The sequence below is a fragment of the Serinus canaria genome, chromosome 6 (genome assembly GCF_022539315.1).
Source record: "Serinus canaria isolate serCan28SL12 chromosome 6, serCan2020, whole genome shotgun sequence".
In the NCBI taxonomy this organism is placed as follows: Eukaryota; Metazoa; Chordata; class Aves; order Passeriformes; family Fringillidae; genus Serinus; species Serinus canaria.
Window position 1 is genome coordinate 26,007,573 of NC_066320.1, and position 27,760 is coordinate 26,035,332.

General features: G+C 38.6%; 1 protein-coding gene across 9 annotated transcripts in view; it reads right to left on the minus strand.

Moving 5' to 3' along the window:
- Window positions 1-6,695: 6,695 nt before the first annotated feature.
- Window positions 6,696-27,760, minus strand: part of GPAM (glycerol-3-phosphate acyltransferase, mitochondrial) — a 47,127-nt gene continuing 26,062 nt past the window's right edge. For 8 of the 9 annotated variants that reach the window (XM_030240901.2, XM_050976085.1, XM_030240905.2 and 5 more), the window contains 17 exons: window positions 26,667-26,780; window positions 25,309-25,458; window positions 24,571-24,667; window positions 23,424-23,560; window positions 22,015-22,114; window positions 21,081-21,293; window positions 20,586-20,699; window positions 18,541-18,626; window positions 17,511-17,626; window positions 16,621-16,691; window positions 15,211-15,475; window positions 14,568-14,710; window positions 13,166-13,243; window positions 12,260-12,400; window positions 11,346-11,535; window positions 11,186-11,244; window positions 6,696-10,007 (listed from right to left, as the gene is read on the minus strand). In XM_030240901.2, the coding sequence (XP_030096761.1) occupies window positions 9,891-10,007; window positions 11,186-11,244; window positions 11,346-11,535; window positions 12,260-12,400; window positions 13,166-13,243; window positions 14,568-14,710; window positions 15,211-15,475; window positions 16,621-16,691; window positions 17,511-17,626; window positions 18,541-18,626; window positions 20,586-20,699; window positions 21,081-21,293; window positions 22,015-22,114; window positions 23,424-23,560; window positions 24,571-24,667; window positions 25,309-25,458; window positions 26,667-26,780 (2,191 nt within the window). In that variant the 3' untranslated portion in view covers window positions 6,696-9,890. The remainder of the gene's footprint in view (window positions 10,008-11,185; window positions 11,245-11,345; window positions 11,536-12,259; window positions 12,401-13,165; window positions 13,244-14,567; window positions 14,711-15,210; window positions 15,476-16,620; window positions 16,692-17,510; window positions 17,627-18,540; window positions 18,627-20,585; window positions 20,700-21,080; window positions 21,294-22,014; window positions 22,115-23,423; window positions 23,561-24,570; window positions 24,668-25,308; window positions 25,459-26,666; window positions 26,781-27,760) is intronic. The other variant, XM_030240906.2, reaches the window with a different exon arrangement.

Consider the following 27,760-nt stretch of genomic DNA (forward strand, 5'->3'; position numbering starts at 1 on the left):
GTTGGCAGTGCTGACATCCTCCAGCCCCTCAGGAAAGGCTTCCTGAGGCTCCTCAGGGCTCCTGGGTGTGGCTGCCTGTCCCCACAGCCACCTGCTGCTGTGTGATCCAAGGCTGCTCCCACCCCTTGTGAGGAGATGAGGGCAGGCATGAGGTGCTTCTAAGATGGAAAGATGGAAGTTGGTTTATTTCTTGACATACAGTGCCTAGAACTGTATGACAGAACCCTGCAGACATTTGAGTGATCTTGTCCCTGCTCTGTATCAAGTCAAGAGATTACTGGACCAAGCTCCCAAACCACAGTGCCTTGGCAGCACAGTCTGATTGAACTCTGAGTGGGACACTTGTGGGCCCATCTTGCCTTCACTTTCCTCCCCTGGTGCCAGCTCCATGTTTCTGGTCCAGAAGCATTCTGACAGTGACCAGAGGTGCTTTGCAGGGAGCTGAGCTGGGACTTTGATGTACCTGAAAAATATTCCATAAAAAAAGGGATGGAAGGGGTGAAGGTGCAGAACTTCATTCAGCTGTGTTCCCAGGGAAGCCTCAAGCCAGCTGCCAAGAAGAGGGGACACAGCACTGGGGAGAAACTAAGGAGGAAGAGGGAAGGGGAAAGAGAAGAATTTGTGGGGATCAACAGTCTTGTCAAGTCATGCACCTGAGTGACATCTCCTGAGATGCACAAAGCCACCTGGACATGGGGACAATGATGCTCAGCACAGCCTCAGCCATCTCCCTGTCCAGCCCCACATCTGTGAGCTGGGCAGCACTGTCCCCCCTACCTAAAGGATTTCTTAAACTCAGTGGGCTCCTCCCTTTTTCTGGAGGGCAGATTCAAATCTGCTTTGCATTAGAGGGGCCATCAGGAGATTTTTTAAATAAAAACCTCTGTGTGCTGATGAATTAACATGCTCACTGGTGTTTAAATGGCTTCTTTCTGGGATGCTTGAGATCAAGGAGGTTATCTTCACAAGGAAAAGCTTGCAGAATACTTTAAAATTAAATTATTGCTTGTAATGCTTTGCAGAATAATTATGAAGATGATGTGATACTGTGATAACACCTTGTACCCATACTCAGACAAAGTATTGGAGCTGCCCTGCAGCATCAGAGGAAGGTTTATATCTAAAGGGGGATAAGCTGAGCTGGCAGCCCTGCCAGTGCCTCTCCTTTCCCCCTGCCTTGCTGAACTTTCAGTTCTCTGCCTCCCACAGCTGTAAGGGGCATTGGTTTACACGGTGCAAGGGGAGGGGTCTGATACAGACCTTCAACCCAGAACTCTGGTTTTGCATTTGGGATGGTTCCAAACCTGAGCCATGCTCAGGTCTGGTCTTGGAGTGATAGTTTCATTCCTTTAAAATGCCTGTCTGCACCAGAGAGTGCAGGAAGATGGGTGAAGAGCTTCTCTCCTAAAGCACATTTTCACTTGAAGGCAAGTCAACTCCACATGGTCTTTCAAGGTGGTGTTTGTGCCAGGTGTCAAACACAGCCCGACTCCTGAGACTATAAAAATCAATCACAGCAACAGATAAAACCAGCTGCAAATGAAGTGTTTCCTATATCTGGCTGCCAAGGAAATGATGTTTTGTTTCTAAGGGACAGCCCAGGGACTGAGGTTTGGGAATGGTGGTGCCCGGTTCCTCCGAGGGAACTGCAGCCGTAGATGAAGCTCCACCACCATCTGCTGGACATTCTGGGGATGGAGCTGGGCTCATCCGTGTTTTGCTATGAGAAAAACAACAATAATTCTCCAAAGAAAAAAAGTTTTAAATGCAAAGTCCTTAATCCCCTTTTACAGCCATCAGAAATTTTTTCTACTCATGGACATAAGTGGCAGCTACTCCTTTGGAAATCCTGATTTTATTTAATTTTATGGTGGCTGTGATAGGTCTGAGACAAAATTTGTGAAAGTACAGCCTGAATGTTAAAGCAGGCAAACAGTGGGTAAAGAGTGTTCTTTAGGAAATTTAAAGAGAACCCCCTTATGTTGTTTACACAGCAATGAGCAGCCAGACTCTGGATTAACCCCTTGTGTGAGAATGAGCTGGGAGGAAGAAATCAGTGTACCAGGGAGGACAGAGGCCATTGCTGTAGTCACAGGAGCAACAGGGAGAACTGAAGAAAGAGAGACTGTATTGAAGAAGAAAATCACCCTGAGCTAGCTGGACCAGGAGTCTCACTGTGTCACTGTTATCTCCAGGAGGTCCTGCACACCCAAAACTTCCTGCACAATCCCACCTTCCAGCTTAGCTGAATCTGCAGCCCAGCTCAACACACCAGGCAACTGCAGCAGCAATATCTCAGGCCTGCTGCATCATTTAGATCTGATTCTTTAACAGATGAAGGATTGGGGCTTTAATAAGAGATAAGGGAGCTCTGGATTGCTGTGCTCAGACTAATCTTTTAGCTGAAAGTGATAGAAAAGCTGCTCCAGTTTCTTATCTAGCATTTTCCTTTGAATTATTAATAACCAATTTGTACTTAATTTATTTAGTTCAGAAAATTAACTACATGTGTCACTGATTCTAACATTTTTCATTTTTACTGCCATCTGCATCGACAAAGGGATAACTTCATATAAACCAGCTAAAAGCCAAAGACACACACACACAACCTCCTGCCCTGGTTTGTTCTCCCAGCTCTCAGGAGTGTACCCAGAAATACCAGCTTCTAATATTTTCATGCTTCTTTGCTTTAGACTTCTGTAAACTACAACCTGGGTTAATGATTACAGCTGGTAAAGGGATGGAATTCTCCCAATATGTAAACCAGTTTTCCTAGACTGGAAATGTTTCTTATTCTGTTTCCCTCTTACCCTGTAATGTTTCTTGGACAAGAAGAAACATTACAGGGTAAGAGGGACAGAATCTGCAGGTTTGAGGAAAGAAAGGAGAAGTTTTAAAGCCCAGTACCAAAATTAACTCACATTACATCTAATGACTACAAAAATGGAAACACAAAACATGTTTAAACTTCCTCATCATCTAGAAAAGGGAACATTCATTTTATTACACACAATGATTTATTTTGGGGGATTAAAAAACATTTTCCAAGGATACACTAAGGAAACTGGAGGCTATAAATGGCCAGCCATCCAGCAAGACAAAGTGAGAGATTTGCAGGCAAAGGTGGTGAACTATGGTAATTTAGTTTAATGAAGGGGAAATATAAACACAGAAAAAGGCTTTTACTGCCTTCTGACAGGTAGTAGTTTAATTGGCCTTCTCCATCCTGCAGAGACAAGAGGAAGTCTGATTTTAAAAGAGCTGAACACCGTGGTTAAAATTAGATTTCAGCTAAATTTAAAAAAAACTGTACATGAACACAGCTGTAAGGTGAGCCCCTGAAATCATCCACAGATATACAAAATGTTTAACTGGGAACAAAACCTCAGCCCTTCCTCAGCCTCATCTGAAGAGGGACACCAAATCATAGGTGTGACATTGGTTTTACAGACATACCACAGTGAGCAGCCAACAAAGCATCCCAGGTACCAATTACACAGCACAGGGCTCTCTGAAAGAGGCTGCTTCAGTACTTTTGGGGGGATCCTGGAAACTCTTCCAGTGAAAATGCATTAAAAGAGTGCCACTGTCAATTCTGTGGCATTTATAAATGTTTTCTTTGTGTAGATACAATCACTAGAGCCTGAACTCCTGAGATACTGCAATAGTCAAACCAGCAGTAAACCCAAAGCTCAGGAAATATCACTTGGCTTTCAGTATTTCCAAAGCAGTGCCAGAGTTAAACTGTAAACTGTTAACAGATTACAGGGTTAATTTGTAATTTATTATTGTTATCTGCCAGGAACACTCTGGAAGAAGAAAATGCCAGGGGCAGAACGCCTCACCCCTTTTCCAGTCACCAGGGATTTTACTACAGGCTGAGGCAGGAGACTCCTACACCTTTGAAAAGGCTCACACTACACAGTCAGACAATGTGATGTCTGATTTCTTCCCCAGTCCTTTCCTGCTCCCTGCTGGCACTCCATCTGTTTTTTGACCAGCAGAAACATTAAGAAAACATTTTTACAGAACAACCTTAATAAAACCCTCTTATATCTTACTCCTCAATGATTACAGGGACGAGAAGTGTAATTCATACTACAGCTGCTCCTGATCTCAAACACAAAGAATCAACCAGACCACCAGCCAAAGCAGCCAGACCAAACAGTTTCGGTACAAACCCATTTCTACTTTGCCCAGGAAAGACGCCCAGACCAGGAAGGCAGAGCTTCACCTGTCTGTTCTGCTCAACACCACACAGCACGGTCCAACCAACAGGCACAGGGACCCAGTGTTTCCCAGGAAAAGGAAACATCAGCCCTCCCAGGCCATCTATATCAGCACTTCTCTTTGCTCACAGTAAAAAATTTTTACAATATCTACCCTGGTTCTTTTCAGTGCAACTGAAGACTAAATTATCTACTGTTATCCAATCTGGGTACTCCCATGGCCAGGGTATAATCCAGATTCTTTTCTCCTCCATACAGGGGGCTGAAGGGAAAACCTTTTTTCCCCTTCCATCTTGCCTGCAGCATCCTTCAAACAGAACATGGTATCCCAGCTGAGACCTCATGGCCAAGTTTTGCCCTGTGTTTGTCATTCATGTGCAGGAGTAAGGGTATCATTACATGACACCTGCCCTTTCCATGGCAGCAGGACCCTTCTAAGTCACTTTCTGCTTGTGGCCTGCCAGTAAATTGGAGTTTTCTCCAAAGAATTGCTACACAGCTGGTTTATTTCCTCTCCTGTGCCTGTACATCAGCTGGTCCTCTCTCAGATGTAATGCACTGCACTTCCCTGGCTGGAATGGCTTTCTTCTTTTTGCCTTCAGATCTTTCCAAAACATATCATTACCCCTGGGATCATGATGTCCTCCACTGGACTACCTGGCTCTCCCAGATCTTAGTGCCTACAAATGTAAAGAGCAAATTCTCTTCCATTCCCAAGGTCATTAATGAAGATACTGAACAGACAAGACTCAGAACAGATCTAAAATAGTGTCCACTCCTAATAGTAATCCTTCAGCTCTAAAATTCTTTCAATTCTGGCTGTGACTTGTGTTTCAAGGAGAGGAAAAAATCTACTTCATACCTGTACACATGTAGTTCCTCAAATGACTTCTTAATGAAAATAGAAAACAGCATCAGAAGTGATGTGTCTAAGGCCATGCATGGGTTCAGTGAATATCTGAGCCTAATTTACATCATCTGATCTCCATATCTGGGTTTCCTCCCATCTCAGGGACTGTCACTCTGGAAAACAACTGAGACCAAGGCATTGCAAACACTGTCAGCTTAGCAACGAACACAATAACTGTGCTGAAGAACAACCTTTTAATGCAAATTACTCACAGCAATTATGCTATGTGTCTTTTACTGTAATTTTGCACTGCATAATCACATGCACATAGATTTCTATAACTAATGGTTACTCAGCAATTAATTAAATAGCTTTTGTTTCTCAAACTGCCAATGCTTTACGAAAGCTGAAAATCTTTTTTGGGGTTTATGGTCTCTCAGGCCTGAACTCTGGCACAATACACAGTGATCAACATTTCCTACATGTTTCTTTAGAAAAGACATAAAGTCCCTTATTCTAAAGATAGAATCAACTATGATAATACCTTTTGGATAATTACATTAACAGGTTGGCCAACTTACAGGAGAATAAATAAGGACAATAATTCTTGCCCAGCAGTGCAAAATACAAGGAACATCTATAAATAAAGACTGAAAAGAAAATGGTTCAAGCAGCAACTCAGATCAATGTGGATCTTACCTTGAAAACACAGGGCTACTCAAAACACGATGTACCATAAGAGAACAAAGCAGAGAGCTCAAAGCAATGATTCTTCTAAATAAGCCTGACAAGCTTTTATTATAGAAAAACTGAATTAAGCAAAGACTAGAGATAAGTGCTTTATCTGGCATTTGGGATTTCAAAAGACTGAGAAATAGGAAGACATTTGCAGAAATAACACATAAGGTCATCACCAACAAGAATTGGGTTTAATTCAAGATACTGACAATAATTGAATTCAAAGTTTCCTGCTTCAGCCTAGAGTTGTCAATTAATTGAGCCTTGCTTGCATGTGAACATTGCTAGAGGCCTCTTACAGAATCAGCTGATTATAACTTTTTTTTCCTGAAGACTGAAGCAGCATCCCTCCTTCTCAATTTAGGTAATGATCATCTATGCAGGTTTTATTATATTAAAGCCCCATTCCAATTAATTCATATTTGCCAGATGCTGTCACAATTGCTGGCAGGTGTTTATTACACTCCAGGTCAGCTTGAAATCACCATAAGGGAAGTCTGCAGCATCAGAGCCATCCCAGGCTCCTGAATGACACACAAACACCCCCATGAGGAGAAAGGAGCTGCAAAAAAACTCCATGTGCAATAACCTTGTGGGGATGGGGGAACAGAGAGGCAAAATGGCACCTCCAACTTTGCAAAAAAACAGTGGCTCAGGAGTTGGGATGTCACTTCAACCCGCTTTTTAAGTGTCTCTGCACCAGCTCATACACTGGTAGAGACACATCTACACTGAGATATTTTAATGGTTTAATTTCAGAAACTACCTGCAGTGTAACAAAGTTATTAAATTAATTACCTCAGCTAGTTATTTTAAAAAAACCACAACAACAACAAAAAAAAAAAAATCAAAAGAACACTAGAAGAGCTTGTTAAATGTCATATTAGCAAACAGTTTAATTTATTAAAATGACTCCAGTACACCTCTGTGCTTCTACAACAAACACGCATTACACATAACAGGTAAACCACAGTAATAACATTCTCCAGTCAGCAGTTCCCGGCTCATCAGCACAGAAACACAAAAACAACAGTACCTTACATCACCTCCCAGCTCAACCTTCTTCCACATGGTGCTTGGGGCACTTCTCTGAGGAGCAGCTGAATGCAAGTGTGTGTCTATGCTTCCTGATCAGGGGTGGTGAGTGCAGCCCTGTGCTGCCCAGAGCACAGAGCCAATGCCTTGCCCAGACTACAGGCAGTGAACTCATGGAACACAGGGAGTGCAATCCCACATTTCCATCTCTAAAAATGGGACATCTACAGGATGGACATGGAGAGGTTAAATTTCTCATAGCATGAAAAGACACTGGCCCAAAAAGGCTTGCACACCTGAGTATTATGCTCATAAGAATTACGAGACTCGTGTAAGTCTTTATAAAGTCTTAAAATACAGCTGTGGTAATTCAGGGCCAGTCCTTTCTCTTTTACTGGTTAACTTTACTGAAATCAACTTGACCTGGAATTTCAACAGCAAAGCAAACATGAAAAGTTAATAAAATCAGAAGACACTGAAGGTGTAAATACAGTGCAAGTGTTGGTTTTAGTCTTTTTGACTGTTACAGCCTGATAATTTTACATTCTGTGCTTTAATTTCAGGAAAAAGCATAGATGTTGTGTGTCAGAACATACATACTAGCATATATACATGTATACATCATACACACTTGCTGCAGAATGCAAGGGCTTCCAGTGGCATATGATTCATAGTACCAATCTATCACATGCAGGTTTGTTTTTTCATACAAAACCAAAACAGTTTTAGAGGTGGCCCTCCTGCTGCATATGTAAGTATCCATTAATGTGTATTTACATGCATTATTACCCACTCATTGATTTACGTTAACCAGATTTATTGATTTTTTTTTTTTAATGTAAGCTATAAATTATTTTAGTTGCAACACCTAGCCAGAGCACTCCAGTGACCACAGTACTCCTGGGTTTTATGGTAACTAATACCTCTGTTGGCAAAACATTCTTAGTAAAATGACTCAAGTTTTGTTTGCTTCATATTGCTTCATTTTTTAAAAAAAATTTTATGTACAAACATTGCTGTTAGTACACTTCAGATCTGCTGAAGTGCAGTAAACTATGAGAGCTTGTTATTCAGAAGCACCTAGACTTTTTTTGATATTAAATGGAAGCCATCAGCAACAAACATTGTATGGAGAATTCATCAGGCGGATGAACAGTGCACATCAGTGAGTATGAGATGAAACTGTTTTCTAAACAGCTGGTAGCCTTCACAAAACAAATTATGTGTGATGTAGTCAGTCCTGCTGAGACAGCAGAAGGACATAAGAACACAAGCGACTCAAGGGTCAGTGTTTATCCATATTAATGTAGCTTTGGTTCAGAAATTCTTTAAGTGTTGTAGAGCACCTGGTTTAGTGACAAAACACATGCATCTCACAGTGCTAACAGTATAATGCTAATAAACTATAAATTGCAGCTTTCAAATATTAATAGCATTTAATAAAAAAATTTACAGAAATATTCTTGTTGACAAATGTGCAGTACAAATGCAAGCTCCTTGGCCACAAACTCTAATTGTGTGCATCAGTTTTGTGCTGGCATAACAGTGCAAGTGCTGGGATTCAAGTATGATTTTCCATGTTTATGTTAAGCAACAGAGATTACATGATGAAGTTTGGGGGATTTTCTGCTCACAAGGCCAGGATGTGAGAATCAAGCAAAGCAATGGAGCAAAGGAAATGTTTAATTTCCCTCATCTAGAAGGCATAAAGGAGGGAAAACACATTTCACAAGCAAATCAGCTTCACATACCACCAAGTTATTGCTTCAGCTAAATCTGCTGTACTAAAATACAGGACTACAGGTTGCAATCTAATCTGCCCTCACATGAAGAGAAGATGAAATCTACAGTGCAAGTTCTCCATGAAAAAGGATCAAATTGCAACACTAGAGTCCTGTTTCATAGGACAGAATTTATTCATCATTCAGTTTTGCCTGAATTAATTTTATTTGTAAGTCAGTTAGATCACAGTCTAAAGTACATTGTTTATATTTCTGTGTTTCTAGAGGTACTACTTCATACCAATTTAGGTCTGCTCAACAACAGAATATAATATGAACACTTGTTTCCAAAGAATTGACTAAATTATTGCTGAAAATTTAGTGTCAAAATTAAAACTTATTTCACCAAATCGAGACTTTACTCCACTTAAAAAAATCTGACATCCTATTAATTAAAAAACCCAAATGAAACCAAAACAAACAAAAAAACCCCTGAACTTATAAGGGGTTTTTTTTTTTTTCAATTAAATAATAATCTAAGATTTTACAAGATATTCACATTCAGGCAACTGTCTCCTGACTTATCTGGCTGAATGACAGATGCCAAAATAAAAGCAAGAACACTACTCTCACATTCTTCCTGACAGCAGTGATTAGTGCAATTTACCAGTGCACTACACAGTGTTAATAGTGCAAGGTGTGCCTGCTGACATTTCTCACAATCACCTGCTACATGATCATTATTCTCAGATGTCTGTACCTGTAATTTTCATTAGAATGTTGGCATTTATGTTAACACTTATGAAAAACTATGGCTTTATCCATGAAGTATATAGCTTCTTGCCTAAGCAAAATTTTCGAGCCATTTTTTAAAACAATAAAACTGAATTCAAATGAAAGTTACTTGGTTAAGCCATAAGCTGTGTTGCCACTAAACTCAAGATCTCAGGGTTAGCTACAGAACACCAATAGGTGTACTTGTGCATCTGTTACAGTCTTTAAAAATTTATTTAAAATGTAACACTGATAAAACTTTTTTTACATCTAAGTCTAATAATTTACTTATTTTTTGCAACATGTTAAATTGCTTGTATCGAAAGTGTCATCTGAGTATCGCTGCATTACAACAGGACTGGGACTGTAAGAAACCCATAAAAGCACACGTAAGAAGGCACTTGTCTTCCAGTAGTTCAAGTCAGAGAAGGCCTTACCCAGACAGTGGCACCTTACACTTTGAAGGATTAGCAAATGTCCCCAGGCTTTGCCACAGTCTCAAAACCTGTCCTCGTGTCCCTGGACAAAGGTGCTGTGTGTGGTCTATAACACCATGAAGCTCATGACGAATTCCAGCAGTTTCTGCCTGTTGCTCTGAGGTAGGAACGTAGTGCCAAGTTCCAAAATGGTGTCTTTCCTTTGCTGAGTCTGCTTGAAAACCTGAAGCACAGCATGAACACATGTAAGCATCACCATGTTAAAGCAATCTTCTTTCTTCTGAGATTAAAATGTTATGGTCAATACTAAGATTTCTCTCGTTTACAAGACTTCTTTCTTTTCATTTCTTGAAAGCTTAGATGGCAATGCCTCTAGGTATTATTACAACTCACTCAAAGTTGAAGCCCTTCAGGGGTTATGGAAGAAAAAAAATTGAGAATTAAGTACAGAGCATGATAAACAGCCAAATCTTAACAGTGAGGGACAAAACAACCACTCAAAGGCATCCAACTGAAAGTGTAAGCACTGTAAAAACAAGAATTCAGATGCTATGCTATAAAAGATGCTCAGCAAACATTATCTAGTTCCACTTTTCATTCTAGTTTATCCTGCTGTTGGAAAAAGATGGATTCAGTATGTGCTTTCCTCACAGCTATTCAGTCTACAGAAAGACAGCTTTACTTGGCCAACTATTGTTGGATTATTCAATACATTAGAATTTAAAGGCAAAAACTTCAAAACCTATACCCAGCAACATTTTGCCTAAATGTCAATAGTTTCCAAATTATAATGCTATATCTTTTGTGGCATTCAGGAATCCATGCCAGTCTGATGAAAGTAAAACACTTCACTTGCAAAATCTAGGTGGGTGATTTATGATTTGAAATACTAGTGGTAAAGTGCAATACTGAATATTTCTCCTAAAGAAGACCCGTATCCTCATGGAAAACACTGAAGGTGTATAAGGATGGCTCTTCTGGAGCATCAATCACTGCTAAGCCAAAATTCAATAACTAATGGTTTTTTAAAGATTTAAGTAGACTTCAAAATTAAATTTAACTGTTACTGAGCACAGAACATGCTCTCAGCCTTTCAATATTGTTCAACAGGGACACAGAGTAGAACAGAGGAACTTCATTTGCTGTGAATAAAAATGTCTAGTCAGCCATCCATCCAGACAGGCCTTCCCAGGGGCAAGAAGTGCCCTGTTCTGCAGCTTGTGGTCTCTGATACAGCCCTCAGCCTAAAGGAAACCAAAATGCTCCAAACCCACAATATATTTCCACAGATACAATCACTGATTTTAAAATGACATTGAACAGAGTCCTTGAAATGTCCAAACTGTGCTCATTACTGAATTGAAACTTAACAGTCCCCAGCTCTGAGCACCAAACACTTACTCCAATTTCCTTGAAGACTTTCACTGCATTTTTCACATGACTGTAGGTAGCACTCTCAGCTGCAAGAGAGAAAACCCAGAGATAAACAAACATATTCAATTTGGGCTACCTTGTGGTAGAAAGAACAGAATGAATCAAACCCAAAACCAGTTTAACATACCATACACAGCAACATTCCTCTCTGTCCTGCTTATTAAGTGCCTGTGTAGCTTCTGAATATATTCAGACTCTAAAACAGGACCACTAAAATTGTGCACAAAGATGACAGCAGAGCTGTATGCCTCCAGTAATGGTCCCAGTAACCTCTGCAGGAAAGTGATGTATTGCTGGTGCTCTTGGGACTGGCTCACCTAAGAAAAGGCAACAAAAGGTTCAGCGACAGAGTGGAAACCAGAAACTATCTGCAAGGCATAACGTGTTGAAACAAAAATAAAAACAAAAGCACAAAAACCTGAACAAAAACAAGTGTGGGGGCACAGCATAATATGGGAGCATAGCAAAAAAAGAGGTTTATCACAAGGGACAAAACAGGCACTGAACATCACAGACCAATGCTATTTTTTCCTCCTCCAGGGTATTACTATTTGCCCAAGATAAAATTAAAGACATCATGCTGTTCTGCAGCCAGAAGAAGGGCTGCCCTACATTCACAGACACAGACAGGAGGCTTCATGTCTTAACAAGATATCGTAAGATTGCTCGTGTCAGCTCTGAGAAAACTAGTAATGTATCTAAAATCAATGTAAGCAATCTATGAAGTGAAACACAGAATGAATATAAACACCAGCTGGATGTGTCCCTTTTAGACTGCATGTAAAGAATAAAGCCAAGGTACTTAAGTCTTTATCAGTTTTCAGGACTCCAACCCATTGCTCCTCCACCTCCCTGTAAAGATTGTTTATGTTTCTTAGGCTATTTTCCTCATGTGAAGGAGACAAACAGACTGTACAAAAATACTAACACTGCAAACCAACAAAAACTCACCCCCCCCAAAAAAATTATCAGTACTTGTCCTGGATAAGCAAAGATTTACATCTCTCACAAGAGGGTTCAATATTATAAGGAAAATATTACCTTCAGGTAGCAATCTCTCTGCTCCTCTCCAAAATCACTGTCTTCATCTTCCTCATCACTTCTCCAAGATAATGGCTCAGGGAGTTTTTTATTCCACTGCTGTTCTGTAAGACTGGGGCTAACATCCTCCTGATCATCCTGCTTAAATTTCAAAACCAAGGTGGTAAATAGGTAAAACTTCAAATCCAGGCAAGTGATCCGTTTATTTTATAATCTCTCATCTGACTTAATGCATTTATTAACCAGCATTTAATGGATGCAGGTGAGACTCAACTATAGGCAGCATTGAGAAAAGAAGAGAGAAGAGACATTTGGTGAACAAAAGACTGGGTTTTTTCTTGTGAGTGCCTAGGTTTGTTTACTGTGCACAAAAAGAAGTTTATGAAACAAAGATATGCTGAATCAGCTACCTCCACTCCTAAGGTTTTCTTTGCACTGTGCACCTCTGGCAAACTGCACCACACAGCGACTCCCCTACTATCCCAAAACTGCAAGCTGAGGAGTTTTACAGTAATTCTGAGATCAATACACAGGAATTAAAGAATGACCAGAGGTCTGGACTCCTGACTCCTGTAGAGTGGAAAGTAAAAAATCCATATAGTTATGCTACATTTGAAATGGCTTTAATAATAAAATAAATCCCAAGTTTGAAGACAGTACAAAAATAGGTGTCTTCCTTAGTAGCCTTACTAGTAAAATGAATTTACACACAGAGTCATGAAACATCACAGGCTGACTGTATCCAACTGTCTAACACTTAGGAACAGAGGAGTGAAGCAGTCTCAGTCCTGGACACATTGTACAAGCTTTCAGTAACAACATATACTTAGAACAAGTCTGACAACTAAGGAGCATAAACCACCTATAGTACAGTACACCACTCCTACAGTATCTCTGCCACTTTACCTCAGCCACCAGGAGAATGCCATACTGGATCAGCCTTTCCACAGACTCATGGCAAACTTGATAGATCACCTGGCAAGGCTGTACAACATAAAAGGAATGCAGTGAAAAAGTCACATCCATAACATCCATTACAGCAACATCATTCCCTGTTCAGTATGAATGTTTTAGATATAGCAGTATTATTTCTTTTATGCAAGCTGTTAACTTTTATCAGCATAATCCCACTGCACCACTCTTGTGTTTATCCTGGCAGACATTAAAAAAAGTTATAGTGAAATAGGATATTTAAAACATGTCCAAGATTTTTCCAAAATGTATTATCACTGGTAGAAAGCCACATTAAATATTCTCCCTTTGTAATAGCCTCTAACCAAATTTTAGTTTGTTAACAGTTCTGGAATAAAATCATCACAAAATTAAAATTACTGAAACTCATAACAGTGATCTATTTGCAATTTAAAGGAAACTACACTTCCAAGATATCTCTTATGTGTTTTAAAATGGAATAAAAAACCCAAATTCTTTTACATTATTCATAATAATTTAGGAAATATTTTCTTAGTTAAAAAAATAATAATAAATTATTAACTCTGAAAGCAGAGGATAATATTACTAAAGAACTCCAGTATATGAGCTAACATTACTACTCAAAAATACTAAATTTGGCTTATGCTTCTGTAAAAATACACAAGTCAAATATGAGTACAAATGTAAGAACCAATTGAAGAATCTCTAGAATTTTAAGTAACTTCTACACATAAGAAAAAATAACATCTAGCAGTTGAAATTGGAAGTATGCAGGGTCTGAAAAGTGAGATAACAGCAACTCTTGTCAGTGTTTTGTAACAACAAAAACTGAAGTCAGGCCATGTTTAAAATTTCCACTAAGTACCAGGTGGGGCACAACATGAGAACTGCACTCCTATGCAAATAAGGGATATCTTTAGAATATGGAGCCTTACTACCCAACACAATTTCAACAGTGCAAACTCATAGAGTCTGGGAACTCAAAAAGACTTTTGTTTTTTTAGGTAAATAAATAAATAAACAGTTTGGGCAGAATGCAAATACAGCTGTGATGATCTAATGACAGGAACGACACAAAATAAGTTCAAGGAGCTGCTCACTCAGCTTCCCACAACTTGAAGTAGGCTTCTTAATGCTGCCTTTCTCAGAAAAGGCCTAAAGCACAGCAGAAATGTCCCAGGCCCATCCCAGCATCACCCACTTCAGCACTGGCAGGAGCAGCAGGTGGCACTCAGTGTGTGACAGCCATTGATACCCATCACCACCACACTGCACTGACAGTGAACAGACCAGAGCTGTGACACTCATAAATAGCATCCTGTAATTTTTAAGTAACAAGCAGAACAAAAACTGGACAATTAATGCAATTACTTACCAAAGACACAGTGAATTCATTGGAAAGCAAGTAGCACAAGCTGGCAGCTTTTCTGACCAGGTGCTCTTGACTGATTAAACTGGGAGAAGCACCACTGGTACCATTTCTGTACCTCCTGCTCTGAATTGCATGAAGACTGCAGGCTGGAGCAGAAACAAACACAGGCAAAGTTAATTTTTCCAAAGAGCTTTATGGCAAAGGAAACATCAAACTTCTGCTTTGTCCACTTCTGGGGCTAAAAGGAGTCAAGTATTACATGTCATTCAAGAATAAAGACAGACTTAACCACTATGTTTTGTCCAGTAATGTCAGATCCAAACAAAATCTCATTAAAATACTGGTCACCAAAACAGAGGTTTTACCATGTTGGCTCAGAACTCTGATAGTGCCTTGTCTATGGCAGTGACCAATACACAAATACTTCCAAGAAAGATAAAGGATGAGGGGGAAAAAGAATGGAAACATTCCTCAAACAAAATACAAGTTTGCCTTAAAATTGTTTGTTAAGGTAAACATGAGTTGAAACAAGAAACAAAAAAATATATTACAGTAAATACATGAGAAACTGATGGGTATTTTTGTGCAGATACTTTGACTTCAAGGATTACAAGAAAGTCTTTCCTTGATAAATCCCAAAACATACCAATGACAGCCTCTTTAATGAATACATGAAGTATTCCATTGCTGTAGAAGTTGAGCTCAAAGACAGCAGGTATGGTGATGCTGGGAGTGATGAAGAACTCATTGTTTCTGCTTGTGTTTGTGATATTTACACAGTTCCCCAACAAGTGGATGGCATGCATGACAACATCATCTGAGTTCCCTGAAAATCCCAAGTCAAAGTCACGGGCTAGGACCTCCTCCTTCATAGAGAAGAAATCTTCTACCAGTCTGGAAAGATCAGTTCCCTACAAATAAACACAGAATCACAGAGTTAAACAATTTTCCTCCACAGGAATGTATCAGTAAGCCACATAATCAGCCATATATCAAACACAGTACACTAACAGCCAATAATTCAAAGCACAACACTCGTATCAGAAAAACTGATTTTCACTGAGGTTTTGATGTAGTAGTTCCACATGTATTGAATGATATGCAATTATATTTAACAGCTGTGGAACTATTTGGGAATGCAAGGTTTTTCTTTGCTTCTTGGTTTATTTCACAGCCTGCAGAAACCTGAATTCCTCAAGTTACCTCAAGACCATGTCAGAAATATCATGTTTCCATTACCTATGCTATAAAGTGAATGATCAATTAGCTAGGAATATTGCACTTAACAGACTGGAACAACTGATGTGGAACATGAGGAAAAGCCTTTCCTCAGGCACATCCTTTTCTTGTTTTCTCCCAAGATGGAGTCATATCACATTATAAAATGCTTCTCTGATTCCACTATTTTAGGAAATTGGAAAGATTGGACTGATGAGAATGGTAACAACTTCCTCCACAAGCAGGATTATACAAGTGACCAATATTTTTCCATTTTTTCTCAATTTACGAGCAATAAAACCTTCAGATTTGAAGGACTTTAAGAAAAAATCCAAAACAAACTTGTAGGAGGAAAAAAAGTTCTTCAAACTTTCATGCACAAGACTTCAGGTAAACATTAGTATCATTCTGAAGTGTGATAGATTATTTTAGCACTGAGGAAGAGTAAAATCAATTTGGAAATTAATAGAACAGTTTCTAGAATGTTCAGTAGTGAATGTGTTTTGAGATATAAAAAACAACCCTAATACAATAAATGAAACCCATGTAATCATTTAAAAAAGCATAACATTTTGAATTACAAAGATCTATTTCCACATGAGCACTTATTATCATCCCATCAATAACAGCTTGTGTTCAAGCACCCACTGCTAACTAACACACTCAGACTACCTGAAACTCTCTTTAATTTATATGCATCTTTCTTTTTTAATCAGTATCATGCAATAGTAAAATCCATACTTTTTTTTTTTTTTTTTTTTTTTTTTTTTTTTTTTTTTTTTTACAGTTAACAAGGCCAAAGCAATGTTTGGCTATTTAAGCAACACAGAAACCTTACCTGCCTGTGTCTGTACAGCAACAAACAGGCAACAATGTGGGTAGACATCACAGCACAGGACTTGTCAGCAGCTAGAGGTGAACAAGATAAACTTGCTAAGCATCTGAGACATTCCAAACACCATTACAAATGAAAGACTACCCACTATTTAGAAAATAGTAACATTGATGTAGGCACAGAACTGTACCCACTGAATGAAATACAAAGAGTATTATGTGTGTCTAGAAACTATATTAAAGTAATCAAAGTAACTTGGACTAAGAAGGCCAAATAAAGCTCAAATATTTACTAAGGTAAGTAGTGCTTCCTGTGTATCTCTGGTACCATAAGCCACAGATCTACTGACTGAAGCATAACCTATAAAAACTGGCAGCACTGGTCCATGCAGCTAGATGAGTTCATGTGTGAGCTTAAATAATGCCATTAAGACAGTCCAATAGCTCCTTACATGAAGAGATGAGCAATGAGTGCATCAATATGACAATCAAGCACTTCAAAGTATTCAAAGTACAGAAAGTTTAGTGTACTAGCCCAACAAACAGAATAAAAATATCTACTTGATCAGAAAAAGAGTTTATTAAACTTTGAAAAGAATGGGGGGAGACAAAGGATGAAGAATTGTCAAGATTATATAAAAGATCATTTCATGATCTTTTGTCAAGATTTATATAAAAGATCATGAAATGATCCCCTGGATGGAGACAATAAGGAAGTGTGACATTACCACACAGTAAATTCATGCTGTCAGCAAAATCAAACAGGCAGCTGACAGCAACCTGCTCCAGTGGAAGGTGTCACTGCCCATGGCAGGGAGGTTGAAATGAGATGATCTTTAGGGTCCCTTCCTATCCTCATCACCCTATGATTCTGTGATCCTCTTCAACACTTACTGAACAGAATGTGCTCAGCCAAGTTGGATATCAGCTCTCTTCTGAAGGGTTCACTGGTGATATCCCTGGAGTTGGGCAGTGAGGCTTCTGCACTCTCATCCACAGTATCATTAGGTCTGAATGCAGAATAAAAATTAACATGATGACATTTAGATTCTGGTCAAAATGTAAAATAATATAAACTACAGCACAAAATACCACTACAGTCTGGTAAGGGCAGAAAATATTATCAGCAAAAAAGCTCTACCAATGTTTCCTGATTATTTCTTTGCACTGCACAACAATCCATGATAAGACTAGCAGAAAAAAAAATGCAAGTTTTTTCTATGGCTACTCATGACCTTGCAGTAGCACAAATTGCTCTTTTTTCTTCAACAAATATGGACAACAGTAGAAAAAACAAATTTGTCTGAAAGACAGAGCCCTGTTTCTCTACAAACTAGAAATGATCTTTTGTATGGACTCACAACGTTATAAAGGTACAGGACTTTGCCCCCACTTAGGACCACACTGGTTTGTATAACTCCTAAAAAAAGCAGCTAAAAAAAAAGTCTATGTAACAAATGCAGAACTAACCCTTGAGCAGTGCTGCAGTTCTGACAGTCACCTCCTTGAAAACAAGGAGTACTCACTCACAGGTCCTATTTGCTTTGGAATTATTCCAAAAACCTTGTGAAATATTTGTGGAGTTTAAAAACAAATCCTGTTCTTTTCCCTAAGCATGCCATTTCCCCCCCTAAATTATTCTATAAAATTTATAAACAAACCAACAGAAGCTACTCAAAAAAAAAAAAAAAAAAAAAAAAAAGGCTACCTGAATTTATTTGAACAGAGCTCATCAGGAAGAATGTAACTCATTAAAATAAATTGCAGTTAGACTTGCCTAAGTTTAGCACTTTTCTATAAACCATTAGATTATCCATGGGGAGTTCAAGTACTGCTTGGAATGTAATACAGAACCTAAAAGGATAAACGAACAAACAAATCCCAACCTGTCCCCCCTTTCAACAACACCCAAAAAAATCTCTACCTTGATGGAAGTATAGCTGGTAACAAAGCTTGTTCCAAAGAAAAAGGAGCAGGCACAGGTTTTTGGCTTTGGCTGTTTACATATTCCTGTTAAAAAAGGGCTCATTATTTTTTGTACTTTTTCCACCTTATTCTTGCATTCAACTGATAATGCTATTACAGGAAAAAGGCAATTTTTTAAAAATGCAACTAACTAAAAATAACTCACACTAAAAAAGCAGTAATAAGGTCAGAGAAATCGAAAGTTTTTGACAGCTTATTCACTTTTGACTTTATTCTATGCAAAAAAGTAGACTTCCCACAGCAAGGAATCTGTACTTCATAAAAAAACTTGCAATGAAAACAACACATAACCTCTGTCAGCACCCAGCTGTGAACAACCCCTTTGAGATGAGTTCCACGATTAAATTAATGAGAACTGCCTCATTAACATGAATGAGAGCAAAACCTAGCACCCATTCAGAACCAGCATGGAGACTGTAATTATTGCTTACTCCTGCCTTCCTCAAATGCCAGGAGAGAGAACTTCTAAGGGGAAACACTAGTGTACAAAACTCCAGTTGCAAGACACAAACTAAAGCCCCCAGGAAGCAGGCAGGGTACTGCATGCTTGGAATTCCTGAATCCCAAATTTCTCAAAAGCTAAACTCCTCTCCTTATAGGTTAAAATTTACACTATTCAGTTTTTAGGACACTGTGTTCCCTCAGTTTCTGTAAAGAGTGGGAAACTAAAGAGCCACTTAACCTGCTGGTCAGGAAAACAGTTCCCTCCCAGGAAAGCTGCTTAAAAGACTTTCACAGCCTCTTTCACACTCTCTTCTGCTTCCAAGCCCGTGCTCATAGAACTGCAGATGCAGAAAATTAAACCCCCAAAGCTCATTTGCTTTAGAAAAACCTACAGTGACACAACTACAGTTACACTTTTGCAAATGTGAGCTAAGGCACACTTTAAGGATTTATGTAATTTGTCACCATTCTAGAGCACAATAAGGAACACAGGTACAAATGAGACCTGACAGAGGCTGCTGGGAAGGTACAGAGTGATTAGCATTTCACTAGATTAAGAGGGCAGATAACCCTCTTTCCCTTACAGTGATCCAAGAAGAGTTGTTAACTCCCTACCAAGAATAGCCCAAGCCTTCTCCTTTGGAAGTGAATTAGGATCTTTCCCTACTAAACTAATTATAATGCAGTGCAGCCGGTCACAATAATTTCATGCTGTGGTAACTGAACCCTCCAAAGCTCTCCAACCCTCCTGCTTTTTCTGAGAGAAGTAGGGCAGAAAGAAGAACACCTAATTAATTTGAATAATGTTCTAGTAAGTTGCTGTTACAGTGCTTAATCTTATTAAAGTCACACTAAAAATAAGGTATACTGTGGCAGAATACAGATTAGTGAATTGTAGGTTAGTACCAGCAGATTCTGCAAGGAGATCTGAGAAAATCAGAGGACAGGCAGATACTGGCACACTACCCCATTCCCGAGAAACTACAGAACAGCATACAGTGACGTGCTGTATGTAACAGTTGTGAACTAATAATGAATGATGACTTTCAAAGAATATACATATTTTCATGATATATTACCCATGACACTTTTATAGCTACTAATTTGCTCAGCAATTTTAAAAATCCAGGGAGATAAACACCCTTCCTCAACCATTGCAGATGTCATTAAATTCAACTGGAAAACAGTATTCAGCTTCCTTCAACTCCAAATGTCTCTACAATGTAAAGAATTACTAAATAGTATAAGGATCATTTTACACATTGCTTGTTAAACAAAGAACCCCACCAGTAAGAATACTTAGACCATTTCAAAACTAATATATCAACGCTGAGACTATTTCAGCTTAATACAAATGTGACCAAAGACTCAAACATTCATCAAAAACAGGAATACTTCTGTTCTGCCAGAATGGACTGCAGCAGATAATGCTTGCTAGTGATGATAACCCACAATGAGAAAACCCAAATAAATGTGTCCCACTATTGAAACACCAAAAATGTCAAACCTTCAAAAAGACCTTCAAGATGTCAAACTTACTCTTAAGGAAAATGGTTGTGCAAAATCTACTCTGACACACCCATAATTCTTCCGCAGCATTCTGAAGACTCCTCTAGCTATACTCCAAAGACTTTCATTCTTCTTAGGCTTGCCCTAGAAAACATAGGTGGTTGTTTTGCTTTTCTTCCACTTTGCAATTAAAAGGCTATGTTTAAAATTAAAATGCATGCAACAGCAGACAAAGCAAGTCCAAAGCTTTTGACACACCTTATAACTTCAAGTACATCTAGAGAACTATTTTTCTCTTTAGATATCATACCTTGAACATATTACTTGTCATGTCATGAATTTGCATTTAGAAGTGTGTCACCTGTACCTCAGCATTCCCTGTCAAAAACATTTTGTGATTCATGGCTCAACACGAGCCCTGAGTCCATGAACAGAGGACTAGCACAACCTTTAACTATGTAACACATTTTCCTGCACATAAGCAGAAAATCCCCTAGGCAAGGCAAGTTGTTTGATTGCTCTTACCAGCTGCTCACTGTTATAGTGACCTTCAATTATGCGATCATAGGAGATTCCCACAGGAATAATTAGGACATCGGGAGTAGCATTTGAGAAGAGAGCATCCACCACCACCGACAGAAGACCCGCTCTAGCTCCAGAGGTCTTCCCACTTCGAGACCGTGTGCCTTCCAAGAATATTTCCAGAAACTGCTGCTGTCTCAACAGTTCTTCTATGTGCTGAATAGAAAAAGATTGAAAAAGAAAAAAAATAAGTATCTAATGATACTGGCATACATATATATAACAACCTACAATTATATTTCAGGTTGGGAACCATTTCCTTTTAAAAGCAATGGAAGATCATGACTTGGCATGAGTACTTGTGGGAAAAAATCCCAGAAATTAATTAATGCCTGACACAAACCCAGACCTATGTGCAACTGAATTTGCATGAATATACAAGCAGTATATTCATTTGTTCAAAATGCATCTCTAGCAATGGTTGATGCAGTTGATTCACATTCATCTTTCCTTCTGGTTCCCCAGCACATCCCATCTTCCAAGATGCAAATACAGCCACTACACTGAATGGCACAAAGGATTACATCAGCCCATAATGAACAGAGACTTCCCTTGTGTTAAGTGAATCAGTGTAGAGATGCTTCACAACAAAAGACATCAGTGAAACAAGTATAAATTAACTCAGAGAGCATTAATTCCACATTCTTTAATAAGGATTATGCAAGGTGGATATCTGCTCATCCTCAAAAGAGCTGAGCATGCAGTTTTCTTTATTCTATAAATTCAAACCTTCATACAAAAATGAATCTCCTTTTGCAGCATAAAACTGAAGACAAATTCAAAGCAATAAATACATCTCCAGAGTGATGGAACTCACTTTTCCCACTTGCCCCACGAGTGAAATGCTACCACAGAAAGAAAGACAAGAAATACACACCACATAGAGCAAAGCTCTGTAGAGGAAATCCTTACGACCGTCAGGGCTCTGATCCAACTTCCGACGAATGAAAAATCCTCCCAGCTTGCGGATCAATGTGCTACACACCAAAGAAAGATTATACTTATTGATTTCAGCTTGCAGGAAACTACTACATCTCCAACAAATAATTTCTTGCACACAACAGGGATTCAAATAACTGAAATTCTTAAAGACTAAACTGTATTACACTACTTGCAGATGATGGGACTACACAAATATTTCTCTATTTCACTTATGAACAGGCTTCTTTGCACTGTGTTGCTCCACTTCACTGCCTTGACAGGTCACTGACCAGGAGGTTCTTGCACACTGAGATGCTGGTGACCCATGTAAGAGTTCACCTGAGCTGGCCCCAGTCCATGTTGTGCTGCACAGACTGCATGGCCTGCATGCCCGTGGTATGACGCACATTCCCCTCAGCTGCAGAATCAGCTCAGCCAGCTGATTTTAACAGAGCAATCTGCAGGCAGCTTCCACTTGGCACCAGCAATTACACCACCTGCATGGTCCTGCATTTATCTCATAGTGTAGCAAGAAGTTCTCATGAGGACATCCTTCTGCTTGACAGAAGCAATGATGAATAGGGCTGTTTTCTTGAAACAAAATCCTTTACTGGCTCAAAAGACCAAAGAGGAGTACACCTTTCTGCAGACACAATGCTATATGTGGATCATGGGCCTGCTGAATGCCACAGAACTCAGGGTGCCCAGTGCCTAAAGTAATGTTAAATTATCTATGCTAAATTTTCTTTATTCTGTTGGCACTAAGAACTAGCATTTCAATTGCTAATTTATATGAATGCCTTTTTCACTGGGATTATTACAGACCTGCACCTAATAGTATAAAACACTCTTTAAGTCAAGGCATTCCCCTTCTTTCCTCATCATTTCCTATAATATCCAGTCATTCTTTAGATACCAAATATGCCCAAATTCTGTCTCAGTGGCAAAATATTACCTAAAATACCTCAGGTTCTTCAGCCACCAGAAATATAATTTAAACACAGATGCAAGTGGAATACTTTTCCACAAAGTATTATCCACCCAGTACTGTTGCTGCTTGTTAGCCAGCTCACTAAACTGCATGAAGAGTTGTCCATTGACAACTCTTTCATATCATCTTTCCATTGTCATCCAACCACTTTGAGACTCCATAAAAGGAATATCCTTTCTTCTTACCCTACTAAGGTTGTAACAGAGCTTCTCAGAAGGGTATTGTGATGCTCCCTCTCTGAACATGTCATAGGAACCAAAGAAGTTCTACATGATGGCCCAATAACAGTCAGGTAATTTTACACTTAAGACATTTTGTGCAATAGATCAGATCCCACCACCTCAGTCTTTTTTCAAATAAGGAAAGGTTATTACCTGAAGATGGGGATGTTGAGATTGTTCCCTGCAGCTATGTAGGGTGCTTTGATGTTATGGCAGAAAAGAATGAACGTAAGCAGCAGATAGTCAATGTGGGATTTGTGAACAGGCAAAAAGATAAGAGGCAAATTCATCTATGGTGTGGAGAGAAGGAAATAAGAAAAAAATCAATTGGTAAGTAACATGGAATATTACTCCTTTTCTTAAATCCACTGTTAAGATTGCTAGCATCATCTTATCTAAACTGATGGTATTTTCCAGTTACCATAATTGAGTTTGTTTACTCCTGGTTTTCCTTCAGCTGGGACAATGAGAACATTTTAGTCAACTTGTCTTTAGTCATAGTTTTCATGGACTGTAGTTTTCAATTGTATCCATTACTTTAACAATGTTATTATTGTTAATATAATGGATACAAATACTCCCAGCTTTTTCAGACTCTCAGCCCTGAAACACTAATCAAACAATTAAAGTGATGTGGAAAATCCTCACTGTCACCAAAGTACTAGTATTTCTATTAGATATTAGCAAGGATTTATGAATAGTGGGTTTCCTGAACACAATATTCAAAAAAACCCAGAAAAGAACAGGAACTATTTTATTTGTTTCATGCATCTAATCAATATTGCTAAGATAAATCCTGCATGACAAGTTAATTCATTTGAGCATAAAGAAAATGGTAGCATTCAGGAGGTTGTTTGACCAATTTCAATAGATATTGAAAAACTGGAAACAGATTGCTAGTAAGACATGGGGAAAGTTTTTTCTTAAAAGTTTTTATTCCAAATCAAAGTGAAAGTGAAAAATCCTGACTAGATCTACTAATTTATTGCTGGCTGCATCAGCTCAAAAAGTGGAAATGATGTTGGATGCAAGGTCATCTGAGATAATCATTCAGCCTAATAGTTAAAATTTGATCCTGAATCAAAGGTAAACCCAGAGTTCACATAGTATTTTAGGTTACACAACTCTAGGAGCATATGTTTAATTAAGAACACTGTTTCACAGTGTTCTTATTGTATTTCTACCTACAAATGCATTTCATGCTGACTTAGCAGAACTCTCACAAAAAGAGAAGTGCTGCAAATATTATTAGAAACTACTTCAGAAATCTATCTTACTGGATTTTCCCACTCTCCCTTACCTCTGTTGCTGCTTTGACCATTTCTATTTGACCTCTGTGGATCTGGATATTCCAGAAGAAGCTGTTAAACAACTTCAGTAACACCCAGCCAGTCAACCTAAGGGAAAACAAACACAATTCAAAAAGCTTCATTTATTTCTGCCTCTGTTTTATATTGCTTCTGTATGCCTAAAGGCAAAGCCAGTTAATCTGATAACTTATATTCAAACAAAATTACCATTAAATCCAATTGCTAAGAAAGGTTTTGCCTATGGTTAGTAGCCACATTTCAACCTCTTGTAGTTATGACACAAATCTTGTATCAGTCTCAGTGAAGGTTGTGAATAAGGAACGTGACAGAGACAAAATCATCCTTAGTAGTAAATGTAGACACCACAGGAGAAGATTTTATCTAAAATAAAACCCTTCCTGAAATATTTATATCTACAAATTATAACATTGAATAGGCTAATGGAAAAATTATCTTTTGGTCTATGATGCTGCAGTTAGCTGTTCTTGCCCACATGAGCCTGAAACAACAAACGATGCCAATACTGATTCAAACAGTAGCACCAAAACGAGTTTTGTGAGAAAAGGAAAAGTTTTTATTTAATCTTATCATAAAATATATTCCTTGGAAAGGCAGAGGACTTCTGCTGCATCTGAAAATGAAGAATAACTACTACTTTTTGGCATTAAGTATAAAGAGCTTGTCCATTCCTCCACTCACTGACAATTTTGATGAGACATTTTTCTTACCTGATTAAAGCAGGTGATACATTTGCTACCATCTCCTGGAGAATTTTCCTAGCTTTTTTCTTCACTTTGTTGATAGCTTTAGGATCAGTCTGAACAAAACTGCCAGGAGTACTTGGCTCAGAAGCTTCATCTACAATGGCCTTCTGGACTCTAACATTAAAAAGTGAAATTTATGAGACAGCCCCACAACAGAAGTCCAAAACACAGACAACAACAGCTAGGAATGAGCTACATATTACTACAGGAGTAACTTGCAAACATAAAAAGCATCCACACTAAACTACTGTGTACTCCAAATGCATTAAACTTGATTCAGTTTTATAAGCTCAAATTTAAGAGGCAGGTGATGATTGAATGGGCTCAAAGGTGACTACATGAAACAGTAAATACACAATTCACAGGTACTAATATTAAAATATTAAGTGACTGCCAATTTTCTGAAATGGTAATAAAGTTTAAAATTCAGGGGGGAACAGGTGCAGTCTCATTTTTATTAATGCTTTCTTTTTCCTGCCACAGCAATTTCACATACCTCATTAGACAGATTTATGCAGTTGCTATTTTGAACTTCTCGATTATTTTTGCCCTTGAATTCTCAGTTTTACCAAGTCTAACAAAATTTTATAAGGGCTATTTTCCCCCTTCAAAACACACCCTAACTGTAGCACAACACAGTCTGCTTTACTTTTCAAAAGCAACATTATCATCTTCAGATGTGACTCAAGCTTTAAAAATTCAGGAGAATTAGCAATGTTAATGTAGGTAGTGTGTGCCCTCTGACAAAAGTAGCTTCAAGGAGCAAGCAGGTGGTTGAATTTCTTTGTGTTCAAGGAAAACTGATACCTGAACAGCTGATCAGGGGCTCAAGATGCCATTTAGAATGGCATGTGAAACAGAAAACAAGCTACAAAAAGTTAAGGCTGGATACTCCATTCTACAGCCTTTTTCCATTTTTTGTTGCACTCTCCAGGTGTACTTTTAGGGCACTCCAAAATGCTGCTTTCCTATTATTTCTGAAATACTGACATTTTCTGATGACTGCAGTATGACTCCAGTGGTAATGACTTACATTAATTAGATAAACAGAAGTCTGAAGAGCTCTCATGTATCAATTTATTTTTCTGTGTACTGTCTGCTGTTCCCCCACTACACACCGTTCATTTAGAATGTAATCTCTAGAATCTTGTAATCCTTAACTCCCCTCTTTTACTATTCCAACAGAAATTGAAAGCTGTGCTAAAGATACTGCATCTACTAGTATTTTAAATAGTCTGATTTTTGAAACTTGCAGTTTCTAAATGAAGGCATATTTTAATGTAGTAGAAATTTTTTAAATTGTTAATTTTGTGTTATCTTACCTGCTACTATTCAGCACATTTTCTGTCAGATTCTTGGCAAACATACCCTTATGAACATCCCTCTCTTGCACAAAAAGGACGTAGCAAAAGCGTCTTGCCAGCCACCCTCTGTACCTACAAAAATATGAAGGGCATTTCAGTGTGATCCTTAATATATTTTGCTTCCAAAAACAATAGCATTAAAAACAACTAAAAATACAATTAAGAAGCAAAAGTAAGTAAAATTTTATAAATGGTTGTCTAAAAGCTTCTGCTTCTCCTAGTAAATTGCCAATATCTTCATGTTATAGATGAAACAACTAATGCATAGCACAGAACATCTGAGCCAACATCTGCACCCCTTCAACTCAGAGACAATGGCCTTAAAACACCCACATTATCACAGGACTATAGTGATCTAACCAGCATATACATTTTGTCTGTCCCCTAGAACCAGCACCCAGGTCAGCGAGGCCACAAAAGGTGATAGTGTTGATTTCCAATTTGGTGCCCCTTTCCACCAAGGAAAGTAAATGCCCAGCTAAGAGGTTTGTCAACTTCTTCAAGAACACCAAGTCCTCTTGGGAAAGCTGCTCACGTAAGCACAGGGTAAACTCTCACAAACACTTTTGAAAATATGTTTGCATTAGCCATCAAAACTAAACCCACTTTTTTAGTTAGCTTTTCTTCCTTCACAGTGTCTTTAAACACCCAATCCTATGTGTCTTCTCCATTCCTTCTCCTAGCAAAGTTTTAGCAAGAGTATAAGGACAAAATAATCAATAAATCTCACTAAAAATTCAAGTGTTTAAGGTAACTTATGAAGACAGAGCCTTCTTTTTTAATTAAACCAGTCCTCTATTCTTTCAGTCATACAAGCAGAAATCACCTGAGAAAATGTTATTTGGAATATCAAACATCACAGAAGATGCCTGTGACAGAGGAATGGCTTACACCCCTTCCCCCACAATGGTTATTCATCACTATTTCTCTCTTCACCTCCCTCATTTACCAGGCCAGCAGTGGACAAGCCACCATTTACACAAACCAAACACCTGGAACCCCCAAACAGCAGAGCTGATGTGATGGAGCAGAATTAACAGCAAGATGAAAAA